The 14346-nt window shown below is 33.2% G+C and overlaps 1 protein-coding gene across 1 annotated transcript in view; it reads left to right on the top strand.

Moving 5' to 3' along the window:
- The first annotated feature begins 4004 nt into the window (after positions 1-4004).
- Positions 4005-14346, top strand: part of LOC141406786 (trafficking protein particle complex subunit 2-like protein) — a 20349-nt gene continuing 10007 nt past the window's right edge. The window contains exons 1-3 of the mRNA XM_073992818.1: positions 4005-4279; positions 4356-4528; positions 4585-4672. Of these exons, the coding sequence (XP_073848919.1) occupies positions 4247-4279; positions 4356-4528; positions 4585-4672 (294 nt within the window). The 5' untranslated portion in view covers positions 4005-4246. The remainder of the gene's footprint in view (positions 4280-4355; positions 4529-4584; positions 4673-14346) is intronic.

Here is a 14346-nt window from a genome sequence, read left to right as displayed (position 1 = left end):
GAAACCAGCCCCTGGCCTTACTGTTTCACCATATTTATTGCATATGCATTGAAATTGATTATTATTTACAGTTTGATAACACATGTATTGCAAAGGCCAAAATTGTAAAAAAAATCATATTAATTGTTCGCTTATGGCAACAAATTATGTAAAAACTATAGGTTTTTTATTCACAACTCTTGCTGTTGGTCCTCAAAACAATATTCCGTCGAGATATACAAAGTTTATTTGCAATTTGTAACAAATACGGACTTAAATAAGAATTACCTACTACTTTGAGGTGACAATAAATGTACTACATAGGAACCAATCATTTTTGACAAATTTTGTAGTCATGCATTTTTATGACTCTTGCGGCTAATATTGGACTAACAGTATTGAATATGATAAAGTTCAGTGATAATAAAAGCCGTCGTGGAGGGCTTTGAAAACATCGAAACACCTCTGGACACTATAGGGAAAATAGATTATTTTGAAAGGCCTACAAGAATTTTTGAGTACTATTTTTTTTACCAAGCAAAAAAGTATTGCACGGGTTCACGGACATAATAATGATTGGGAAGACATCCCCACTGACATCATTAGAAAATATTTAATAGTCATTATCCTGAAAGTCGGTAAAACGGATCCAAAAAGCTCAAACACGTTCAAATACCACCAATCCAAAGGCCAGATCATAACACATTAATCTTGTTTTTGTAAGTTGCTGATGTTATATAACTAAACTGATAAATACATCGGGCCAAACTCCTGATATAATCTCTTATAATTTTTTGGGTCCAGTTAAAGAAAAAAACTCGAAAAAAGTCCTCCCACGAAAGATCAAGATTTAATACCAGTACCCTTAGAGTCTTAGAGTGTAACATACCGAGTCTTAAATTTTGGTTTAACTAAGCTCATTGATGCTCCAATGAATGTCCAAAGTAGATAGGCAACTCATTAAGGAACATAACTTTGGTAATTCTCCAAAAAACAGAAGATTTGGTAGTTTTTGCAATACATTTATTGTCACCTCCATCTATCAGTTAATTCTTGTTTTTGGCCGTATATTTATAAATCGTAAATAAACTTTGGATATTTTGACGGAATATCGTTTTGAGGACCAACAGCAAGAGTTGTGAACAAAAAACCGTATAGTTTTAACATAATTTGTTGCCATAAACGAACAATTAATATGCAATTTTTTACGATGTTGGCCTCTGGAATACATCTGTTGTCTAACTGTATATGTGCAAGAACTATTACGTGTTTTGACCAAAATTCTACCTTCCGATTTTTTGATATTTCAAACCCTATATCATGGAATTATGGAAACTTATATTTTATGTTCACGACGATTCCTATCTGTGATACAAATTTCAAAGTTATTGAGTAGCGCTTTAACCCGATTTGAGTCCAAAATTTTCTTATAAATTTTAAGTTTTTTTTAAGAGACGGTCTTCAGCATAATTATAATCTAATTTTCTTAAGTTCTCTTAATTTTTGGAATCCAACACCAATAAAATATGTAAGAATACAGTTTTGTAGACGGATGGCTATCGGCGGATAACACTATGCAACACTGAAAATGCAAACAACTTCTAGTATGGATTTTTTGAAAGTACATAATTAGACTACAAAAACCCTAGTTGGGTTTTGTCCTAGTTGGGCCTCATCTAAACCGGGCTAAAACTACACTTTTTTGCATTTATGAGGCCTTTATATCAGAAAGGAATAGGAATTTAGCCTTGCTGTCTTTAGCAATATAGTAGCCCTAAACTTGTAGAACTTATCTGTTGAACAGACTACCAAAGAAAAACTTCATATAGGGCATCAAAATCGATAAAATATAGAAAATTTTACATAGTTTCTGGAATTCTGGTCGTTATCAGCTAAACTATTGGGAATTGAACCAAGTAACCTTTTGCAAAAATAATCCAAATAATGTTTTCAGCAATTCTTCAGAACATTCTGAAACTCTAAAATGCTTATTTCATTATGTTTCAGCGGTATTTTACAAGACCTATTTCAAACACTGCTCACACATTTCTGTTTTCACCACATTATTGACATATTTATTAAATCGTCGTTGAAAAATATGCTGAAAACGACGTGATGGAGGCATTTTACAACAATGGCATGTTCTGAAGAGTTGTGTATTAAAGCGAACATTTTTTCAAGAGAAAACATTAAGAAAAAATTAACAGTTTTGGAGATATGGTGCGATATGTATATAAATTATAGATTTTTTAGATATATTTTGAAATTTGAGAATAAATGTAGTTTTTCGAGTTCATTATTTCTCCAAATGTTTTATTCTTGTTCTTATCTACAAATTTGCTTTAGAGGTCAAAAGAAGATTTGCATTGGTTACAGAGATATAGCCCCGACGATTTCTAGGTTATGGGCGAATCGTGGGCGCTATGATATTTATATTATATTTTTGAATACAGGACTATATAGTAGACACCCTGAGCATATCCGGAATGCCATATGAAGTTCCTATGACTTCCCCCGATGACGTAATTACAGCTTAAAGTACTCAAAATATGCAATTTTTACAAAATTCATCGTATGTTTTCTATATTTTTTGATATATATTCGCCATAATTATTTCAAAAAATGTTTTGTATCGAGCGTATAACATCTTCTTAATATATTAGTGTCGAAAAACCCGCAATAAAATATTTGTTTGTATCCGAAAATAACGAAATTCTGGTTAAAATAGTAAAAACCGATTTTGAGCTATATCTCAAGAACAAGAGCTGATGGAGAAAAACCGTGACCAGATTTGAAAATAGCTCGCCGATTTCATTTAGAAACAACAACAACTTCGGTTGAAACGTTCAACTTTTTCAATTTTGTTGAGCAGTGTAATTTATGTAAATGTTTTCTGCAAAGTTCAAAAACGTAACCGTCAGAGGTTTGTGTCTCTGGCATTTCAGGAGACGGTATGTATATAGTATCAATCATGTCAGGAATATTTTTTATAATCCTAAAAGTCGGCTAACGTAACCCTACTTACGACATGACACAATAAGAGGTCAAGTTCCAACAACTTCTCTCAGTGAATTTTACTCTCTCAAGCAAGAAAAATTGCAGAAAGTTATCGAACAACATTTTGCAAAAACTTGCAAGAAAGTCAGCTGTTTCCGAAAAAGTAGGAAAATTGTTTTTGTTTCTTTTGATATTTTAAACCAAATGGAACAAAAACACAAATTTTAAAATTACACTTTACTTATTTAAAGCAATAATCCTATCCACAAGGCTTTAGAATCTAAAAAATTTGAAAATTGCTTGGTCAAAAATGTTTTAAGTTGTTGCTGGCCGAACTTACAAATTTGTACGGGACAAATTTTCCCAGCAAAAATTTGCTAGTTCTCACTGAGAACTTCTCAGTCACAAAACTCTCCAAAAATCTCTCCCAACTCGCTCTCTTTTGCTGGATAATTTTGTTATCGAACAGCATTCAGTAAAAATTTGTACAAATTTTTGGGTTATCGTACAGCTGATCACCTTTTTCAGATGTAATTCGAAACATTTTAGTTGTAATTCGTATCATTCCATTTGTAATTCGAATTATTCTATATGTTATTCTAATTATTCCATTTGTAATTCGAATTATTCCATTTGTAATTCTAAATATTCCACTCGAAATTCGAATTATTCCATTTGTAATTGTAACTCGAATTATTTTATTTGAAATTACAAATGACCGAAATTCGAATGAAAGTCGGACGTGCGAATTCGGTCCGAACTCTGATGTTTCTTCCGATTTTGGTTTGCTGGGTACGGACTTACCTTCTTACACACACATAACCGAAAAGCAGCGAAATTTCTATTTATTTCAACGGAATTCAGGTTAGGTGTTTTTATTCCGATAATATCGATAGACAAAACTATCTATCGATATTGCATTTTTAAATAATAATCGATATTATCGATAGTGCCATCGATTTTTTGCCAGCTCTAATACAAAAGGTAAACAATGAAATGTAAACAAAATTTTGACGTTTCCAACAGCTGTTTGTAGTTGTAGGAGGGGAAGGGAAAGAACACAAATAGGTTTTGTGAAAACTTATCCATTAAGTTCAGTCGTGTTCCTTTACGTGCCTGATGTTACCAGTTTTTCCATTGTTTACCAGCAAAGTGTTCCCTTACTTTTAAAAGCATACAGTTTATATGAGAACAGTTCACCACTTTTACCATTGCCACAGTTACCATTTTTAAACGTAAAGGAACAGACCATTATTCTTTTTTCGATACTATGGCTGTTTGTGTTGCAATAATTGGCAAGGATGTAATTAATTGTTCAATCAAAATTTAGTATTAATCGATAAAATGAATATTAATTTACCTATCTATACCCATTACAGAATTCTCCCTTGTATTTGTCCACAACCGATATGGACAAAGAATTGGAATTGCAATATCGTGTCCATGCTGCATTGGATGTCATTGAAGAAAAATGTCAAAGCGGCGTAAAAGGAGCACCAGAAACAAAGGAATTATACTTAGGTCTACTCTATGCAACGGAAACACATAAAATGTAACTCAAATATTGTGGTCACAAAATGATTTGTAGTCACTCACTTTTGTTTTCAGATATGGCTTTGTGACAAATACGAAAATCAAATTTATTTTGGTGATTGATTCCGGTAACATAGCTTTGCGGGAAAATGAAGTAAGAGCGGTGAGTTCTTCCAATATAATGTTTTTTATATAACATTTTTGCGGATTTATCGCGATTTTTTAGGTTTTATCCTTTTCTGCCATCAGACCATTTCAAATTGGTGCGAATTATTAAAATCAGTTCAGCCGTTCTTGGTTTATAAGCGTAGTAAATAACATCATTTGCATTTATATATCGTCACCTGAAATGCCCAAAGACGTAACCCTCAAAGGGCATTTCAGGTGACGATATATAGATTACGCCTTGGTATCAAATCCTTTGCAATTGATGAAAGAGAATAAATTGTATTCTCATATTTGAACAACCCAAAATTTCAACCCAACACAATAACAAAATCAAATTCGCATTCGTTGAAATACTCAGTAAATGTAAATAGAACAAGTTGAGTTGACCCGCTACACGAACCAAATTTTCTTTTAAATTGTTAGTGTTTCTTAAATAGCCTGCCTTCGACCGTAGATTTAAATTTCTCGGGCACGAGAACGAAATTTCTTTTAAATTGTAAATTTCTCTGTAAGTAGCGAATTTTTGGAACTTCCATATCTCGGGAAGTGTGGACATCCCCCAAAAATGTTATATTTTTATATTTGTGATCAGGGTGACGAGACCTGCCTGTGGCAATAATTCATCGCGACCCGATCTTAGCGTACATACTTCGTTTAAATTAAACCTATACCATGATTTGCTAAAAAAGAATACGCATTGGGAAAAGCGACGAAAAATGAATAACTTTTCTCAAATGGTTCCAAAAATAGAGACACGGACAAAAAATCTCAAAAACATAATTTAAAAATAAAATTATATTTATAAAATACAAATAGACTTGGTTCATTCTCTAGAATAACTCGGCGTACTTCATTTATATAATATATTTTGAAATATTATGAATATCAGTGTTTTTTTTACCACAAAACTATTGGAGACACGCCCGACTGTATGCACCGTGCGACCAAATTTGTTCATATAAATATGTATATGATTTTTGAGCCTCGTTAATAGCATTTTTAGGATGAAGAGAAGTATTTTATGGTGACAAATTTGGAAGTTTTAAATTTCGTGAGTAGACGCTATTTCATTATATTTACAATTTTAAAATCCTAGTAAAAATTAGAACAAACATATCGTCACCATAAATGCCGGAAGACGTAACCCACAAAACTAAAACTTTACAGGAGAAGCAAAAAACGTTATAAAATGAAAACGGTGTTATAAAATATCGAACATTTTTAGTATGGCGTTTTAAGACAGAGAAGAAATATATTTTTGGAAAAAAAATTAAATGTTTTTTTCGAATTTCAGATGCTGTGTGGGTTACGTCTTTCGGTATTGTATTTTTCTGAAATGCCAAAAGACGTAACCCACAATTTATTGAGTATACATGTAAAGAAACTAGTATAAAGGAAAAATTATAATCAAATTAGAACTGACTTATTGGCCTACGCGGTTAAACGAATTTTAAACTAGCAATCTGAAGGTGTTGAGTTCAATTCCCAGTCTTATCGGTGATATTTCAATGGACCACAATTAGGTGGACAGTCTATTCCAACCAGCACTACAATTACTGATAATTTCAAGTGTATTAGACGATATTTAAAACATCAGATCCAGAATATTATATTTAATGTGGTATTTAAGTCAGTTTATTGACAAAATATACTTAATATAAATTATGTGATGTGTAAAAATTTAAATGTAACTTTTAATTCTCATAAGGAATGTTGCCATAAATGTAATGACAATCGCTTGGAATTAAGTGTTTTAAGTCTAGCAGGTGCTGAAATTTCTTTTTTGAAACTTTTAGCTTCTGTGCGTACATCTAAGTAGGATCCACTGCCTCAAAATCTCCGGATCAAACGCCAATGTTTGCAGTTTATTGGATCTCCTGTCTACTTGCATAAGTAAACAATACAGAAAAGTTGCGTTTTTCTCTGGACCTATTTGAATATCATTAAAATCAGTTGAATTTATCCAATCCCAAGCTATTATATATGTTATACCACGGGCTAGAACATTTTTCGGTAAACTTACACTATAATTGTAGTTGTCTTTAAAAACATCTTTGTGTAAGACCGACTGAAATTTTGAGCATATACACGTTTTCGGGTCAACGTCTCATAAGACTTGTCACGTACGTCAGTTGCTGTTGCCATTTGTCTTCAAAATAACCACTTTTGTCCGTTTACTTTATATTGTCTTCATGTTTTGTTGTACTTTCGGCATTTTACAAAACCTGGGTTTTAGCTATGACATGCGTATAAGGGGAAATATGAAAAATACCCACAAATCTGAATTTTGGTGCAAAAAGTTATTCGGATTACAAAAACCGCCTAAAGTAAAAGTTGTAGATTTAAAAGTTAGCAACAAGAATGGTCTTTATAATTTTTCAAACGGAATCACCATTCATGAGGTATCGTCATCTGAGAGTCAAATTAAACGTATGGAGAAATAAGCCGCATAAAAGGCGAACCGGTTAAAATAACCAAGCCATGTGATAGGTATTTCTATAAGCTTCCAAACGACACCCACTTTGTAATAATAGGTTCAGTAGAACCGGGTCTGTACTTTGTAGCTTTTGGAACCGCTCTTGGCCCTATGGGCTAGGTTCCCATTTATGAAAATAAATTGAAATTGAAATTAATAATAGGTTCAGTAGAACCGGGTCTGTACTTTCCGATCCGCCCCAAAGGAAATTATACATTTTCGTAATCAGCTCAATATACCCTCCCTTTGGCATTATAATTGCTGCAAAAATCAAAGACTAAATTGTTTGTACTGCTGTTTAATATTCAAAAAAATGTGGGTTACGCCTTTTGTGTTGTATGAAAATTACATTATGCTGTTACGTCTTTTGGCATTTCTTGAATGCGATCGCCATTTTTAAACGTAGAACTTTGAAATGTTACCAGATCATGTATTTTAGCTTTATGTATCAGTTTCCATCAAAAAACGAATTTCGATTTTCATGTAGGTTACGTTTTCCGGCATTTATAGTGACGATATACTACTTGATGCTAAGCGAAAAAATTATTTTCTAGCCTTTAGTGCATTTATAAATTAAAATGTAGCTTAATTTTTTTATTAGCAAAGTGCCCGCCACTTCGTATGCGAAAAGGATATAAAAAAAAACAAATAAACAATATTTAATATGGAAATAGTGAACACCGAAAATTTTGTTGTACTAATACCAATTTTAATTAATAATTATTTTTATTTCGTACAATTATACTTCGATTTAAATAAAATCAGCAGTAATTCACACCTACACATCAACAGCGAGCCACAATTTTTAAGACATTTTAAAGGGATTTCTGTCCTCAGAAGGTAAAACAAATCCTTTAAAAACTACACCTAAGATCAATTCTAGTACCATTAAGTACTTTTTCGTAGCTTTATAGTAGGTGTTTCCAATAAGATTTCAGCCCTCAGCGACTTTCATGCCAAATTTCAGAATTTGTACGCATTTAAAAACAATTCATTATATTAAGTTCGTACAATATCAAAATGGTACCAAATTTAGTATATTTCGTATACCTGGGTATAACCTTCAAAAAATTACCTTCTTATATCATATGTACCATTTAGTACTTTTCATAGTATGAGTTTCCAAAACCATCTCCATATCTTAAGCACACATGCCAACAATGACTCTAACAACAAATTTTGGAATTCCAGCTATTTTCTTACACCCGATACCAAATTTAGACCGACTTAGTACTTTTCGTAAGTTTATGGTATGTATTTCCTATACCAACTTTACACACCAGTAGTGGAATTCTGTAACCATTTTTTGTGTTACCGACAAAAATCGGTAAAATTAAAACGCAAAATTATGAACGAAAAGTATCAATAAAATTTGATAATACTGTTGGTATCGGTAGGACTTAGCGACGACTTTATTTTAGTTGTTAACATAGCGAAAAATTTCGTTAATTACCGAAATTATAAACATTTTAATTTTACCGATTTTTGTCGGTAACTCGAAAAATGAGTTACAGAATTCCACTACAGCTCTGTCCCTACACCCAATAACAAATTGAATACCATTTAGTAGTTTTCGTATACTTATAGTACGTATTTCGACAACCCCATATTTCAACCCTATACTGACATTAATACCAAATAATAAAAGTAATCTTAACTCCGAATTTCAGGATTCCAGCTCTATCCGTTCAAATCCAAATTGTACCAACTTTAGTACCATTTAGTACTTTTCGTGCCCATAATTACGAATTTCCAAAACTTCCTCAATTCAACACTCCAACAGTAATCTTATTTCCAAATTTGAGGATTCCAGCTCTATACGTTCACTCACATCCAAATTGTACCACACTTAGTAGCATTCACCTCAATCATGCACCCCATCAGCAATATATGCTTTGTTCCAGAACCTGCAAGAAGCTACTATTTTTTACTACGATAGCATTTTCCCCTTTTTGTTATCGGAAAAAATAGTAAAAATTAGTAGATTCTTGCAGTTCTGGAACATACTACTTAATTCAAATTCATTCATTTCAGGGTTCCAGCTATATCCGTTCAGCCAAATCCAAAGTGTACCAAATTTAGTACGAATTTTCAAAACTACTGAACCCTACACTTCGACAGTAATCTTAATTCAATATCTCAGGTTGCCTGCTCTATCCGTTCACCCATATCCACATTGTACTAAATTTAGTACCATCCAGTACTTTTTGTACACATAAGTACGAATTTCCAAAACCATTTCCTTATATCAATACCACTTCCCAACCTTGATTACCATACCAAATATCAAGATTCTAGCTACATCCGTTAAAAGTACACAATTGATACAGAATTTAGTAACTTTTAGTACTTTTCGTACACTTGTAGTTCGAATTTCCAAAAACTCTTTGGTACATCTTTCTACCTCTTCATTAGTAACCCTCGTTTCAAATATCAGAATTCTAGCTCTTCCCGTTTACCTAATACAGAGGGTACCATATTTATCTCATCCCCACACAACAACAGCAACCCACACTCAAAATTTCAAGCTTCTAGCTTCAGCTGTTTCGTGTGGGCGATGATCTGTCACTCACTTATCGCTTTTAGTAAATACAATTTTTTGACCACTGAGAACCCCATACCCAAATTACAGCCAATGTTGGACGAAAATGTTGAAAAAAAAAACTTTAAAATGCCTGAAATCATGTGGTACCGTTATATGGGGGCTTTACCAAAAACTGGACCTATGTCCACAATTTTTAGTAGGGAAGTGTCTGTACCATTGTGGGCTAAAGGCCTGGGTACATAAGCTGCCTCGCCTGCTTACCTTGCTTGGTTCTGATAAAAGAATAAAAAGAAAAGGGCAACCCAGTTCGAAAATTGCTCGGCCTTCTCTATTCTTTTATTTTTATTATGTCAGAAATTAAGCAGGAAAACAAGGCAACCAGGCGAGGCAGCTTATGTATCCAGGCCTTAAGAATGAAGATAAAATCCCTAAAATACGTGAAATCGGAAGGAACCATAATAGGGGGGTATTAGAAAATATGGACCCAAATTGGTTTTGGTTTCATATTCATATATTGACATCCAAATCTGTAAAGTGTGCAATGTTTTAGTTCGATTGGTCAACTGCAACTGTGTTAAAAATTAGTTATTAGATTTGAATTAAATAGACATCAAACAAAGCAAGTTAAATAAAACGCCGTAAAAAACCACCTGATTGTCACTTGTAGTACGTTTAAATATAACGTTTAAAAAGTAAATTCCTTTGCGTATACGTCAAATAAATCCTCATTAAGAAGGTTAACCCTGCAAAAGGCTATAATATAAACAAGGTTTTACACTCTGTTTTATTACACAATGGTTCCGACATTTTTTTTTAATTTTATTTGAATTTTACATATGTATGTCATTATATAACATAGGTATATGTTGTTGTTGTAGTAACCGCAAAAATGTTCGTTCGTATATCGATTTCGGATATCTGGTTCATGGGCCGGCTGCGTCAATAAAAAGCCGGATGACAGGTGAGAGAGTACAGCTGTAGTGGGATTCTGTAACTCATTTTTGCTGTTATCGATAATTGTCGGTAAAATTAAAATGCTTATAATTTCGATAATTAACGAAAATTTTCGGTAAGTTAACGATGAATAAAAAGTAGTCGCTAGTCTCTACCGACACAAACAGTGATGCCAACTTTTCTTTATGTTTTTAGTCATAATTTTGCGATTTAATTTTACCGATTTTTGTCGGTAACAGCAAAAATGAGTTACAGAATCCCACTACTGAGCAGTTTACACGCATGACATGTGTTGGATATCATGTTGTGAATTCGTGAACAATACAAATTGAGCCGATCGCAATGGGCTAAGACCATCGCGATTTTCTGCGATGAATAAGGGCTCGTTGATCTAGAGGTTCCCGTCTCTCTAGATCATGAAGATCTCTCCTGATGTGCTTGGGTGTCGGAAGCCTGTTCACGAGCTTGTGACAGGTACAGGGTATCGACAACATCTTTTTGTGCTGATGCACCAGTAAAATCTTCGACTCCTCATATTTTCATATTTCATAGATGGAAGAAATGTACTACGTCATGTATATATTCAATTCAATGATTCTTTATTTTTTTTTCCAATATCGTTACAAAATATTGCAATTATAGATATTATGTTCGAATAAAGAATATTTACAGCATGGTTTTATAAACCGTCTGCTGGATAGATGAGTGGTTATATGATAATTTTTATCAAGATGTAAGCTAATAGTTAAATTCATCAATTAAGATTTTTCTAAATTTTAGTGATTCCTTCAAAAATTTATATAACTGAATCCAGCAAAATTCTTCACCACCATTTAGTATACTAACAACTTTGAGTGCGACAATAGGGGTTGTTGTAAATGTCTGATACGCATATTTTTTAAAACTGGACAACGTCCTATGAAGTGCTCTACTGTTTCTATTTCTCCAGTAATGCATAACGAACACCTTTGTTCCTCCTCTGACCTCCAAGTATTAAAATTCAGCCTTAATAATCCACCTCTGGCCTTCATTTTAATGAAATTTGCTCTTGGTTATATTTGTTATTACAATAAAGAGGACCAATGTTAAAATTGAGGTATTTATATATTCGGGTTCCACTACATTCTGCTTTTTCAATATGTTCGATATTTTTGAATTTCAGTTTTGTCAGCAATTTCTGCGCAGCATCTAACCAATAAGTCTTGTTAGACATTACGTTGTTGTGATAAATGTTATTCTCAGACAGTTTTTGCTTAAATTCCTTAAACCAGGATATATTTTTGGTAGCCAATTTTATTCCCAGTATGTGTGGTAATCTATGACTATCGAAATCAAATAATATTTTCGATAAATATTGTAGATGCAGGGAATACGTATATATGTACCCTGGCTCATATCCTGTCTCAAGTGAAATCACATAATTGGGTGTAGACTCCGGTAGGTTCAATATCTTCTTGATGAAGAAACGATACATTTTGTCCACTTCGCTAAAGTAAGCATTACCCCAGATTTGCGCCCCGTAACTATGTATTGAGCGGCATACAGCCAAAAACATTTTCCATTTTGCTGTGAGACTTATGGAAGCTTTTGAAATAAATTGTTTCCAGGTGGAGAGCAGGGATAGTTTCGTGGCTTCTTATTTGTTCGTTTTTATACACCCACTGCTCATTCGACGCTAGTCTGCCTCCTTTCCTAAACACCATTATCTCAGACTTTGTTTGGTTTACCTACATTCCCCATAATGTACAATATGATTCTAATTTGTTGATCATTTGTTGCAATATCGGTGCACTTTCAGCAAGAATGACTATATCATCCGCATACATTAATACACGAATGTTTGTGTCATCTATATAAATGCCTCCTTCCAGATGATCATGCAGGTCGTTGAGGTAAAGAGCGAAAAGAATAGGAGAAATCAAGCAACCTTGTTTTACTCCAGACCGTGTTTCAAAGAAATCGGATAGTTCTTGGTCTGACCAAACTGCAGATTTTGTTTTTTCATATATGCTTTGTATAAAATTCACGACTTTTGTGGACAGTAGGGATATAACTTTTTGCACTTTTTTGCAGATATCGAAAATACCACCACATAGCCGTGTAGAGCATGAAAAACTATTATGAAATAAGGTGTAATTTTTTCTCTATCGCGAAAAAAGTTTCCGCACCAAATGCATTGAAATTCAGTAATGCATTTTTGAATTTTATCTGTTATAACAACATGTTTGCTTTTCATTAAAATTTTTATTTTTTTGTAATCTAATTTAAAATCATTATCAAAGCGTTCTGGACCAATTTAATCTCAAATCGCGCCATTTCGGAGCATTTTAGGAATTTTTGACACTATTGCAATTTTTGGTTTTTCTTTATAAACTCGTGAATTTTATGTTTATATTTTTTGTACCTATCGGACAAGAGAATATGGTGTCATTTGCAACAAATTCGCGAAAGTTACAGACCGTTTTTAATGACTTTGCCTGTGAGAAATGTATTTTTGTCTATAAATATTTATTCAAACAAAGCAAATTTAAAATTATAAGTAGAAAAAATACCAAAAGGGTTTTAGTAATTGCGGTCGGTGCTGAAACTTTTTTCATCGAATCGATCATAGAAACGCGTTTTCATTATAAGGACAAAATTCCCCACATGGTACTGGTGTTGTATTTTTGTAGAAAACAAATACAATTCTCACAGGCAAGGTCAACAAAAACAGCCTGTAACTTTCGCGAATTCGTTGCAAATGACCCCAAATTCTCTTGTCCGATAGGTACAAAAAATATAAACATAAAATTCACGAGTTTATAAAGAAAAACCAAAAATTGCAATAGTGTCAAAAATTCTTAATATGCTCCGAAATGGCGCGATTTGAGATCAAATTGGTCCAGAACGCTTTGATAATGATTTTAAATTAGATTACAAAAAAATAAAAATTTTAATGAAAAGCAAATATGTTGTTATAACAGATAAAATTAAAAAATGCATTTCTGAACTTCCATGCATTTGGTGCGGAAACTTTTTTCGCGATAGAGAAAAATTGACACCGTATTTCACAATAGTTTTCCATGCTCTACACGGCTATGTGGTGGTATTTTTTTGGTTATAGCCCTAGTGGACAGCCCGATATGATACAATTTATATATTAGCATATCCCTTGGAACTCGATCAAAAGCTGCTTTAAAATCGACGAAAAAAGCGTAGACCTTCTTGCCTTCATCAATTTTTAAGTTCGTTATCGCTGCAAGGTTGGATATATTGTCCACTGACGAGTAGCCTCTTCGAAATCCCGCTTCATACTCATTCAATATATTGTTTATTTCCACCCATTCTCCAATTCTCTGGTTGATCATACCGATCATCAATTTACCAACACTGTTCATAAATGTGATGCCGCGATAGTTGCTCACTTCCGTTATATCTCCCTTCTTGTAAATTGGAAAAATAATGCCGGAACGAAAAGTTTCAAAATCATCAAAACCATTAAAAATATTGTTGAAACTGTTGCACAGAATTTCTAGATAACTGTCTGTTGCGTGAATAAAAAATTCATAGGGTACTCGATCTTCCCCTGGAGCTTTGTTTGCTTTTGCTTTTTTTAATTGCTCTTTCAGTTCTTCGACAGTAAATGCGGTATCCATATGTATATCCCTTGATATATTTGGTGCAAAATGAAATGGTGAAATATTGCAGATGGGGT

This window comes from Musca autumnalis, unplaced genomic scaffold (genome assembly GCF_047663935.1).
Source record: "Musca autumnalis isolate F117 unplaced genomic scaffold, ASM4766393v1 scaffold_5, whole genome shotgun sequence".
Lineage (NCBI taxonomy): Eukaryota > Metazoa > Arthropoda > Insecta > Diptera > Muscidae > Musca > Musca autumnalis.
Note: the sequence above shows the minus strand (reverse complement) of the source record. Positions and strands in the feature narration are given on the sequence as shown.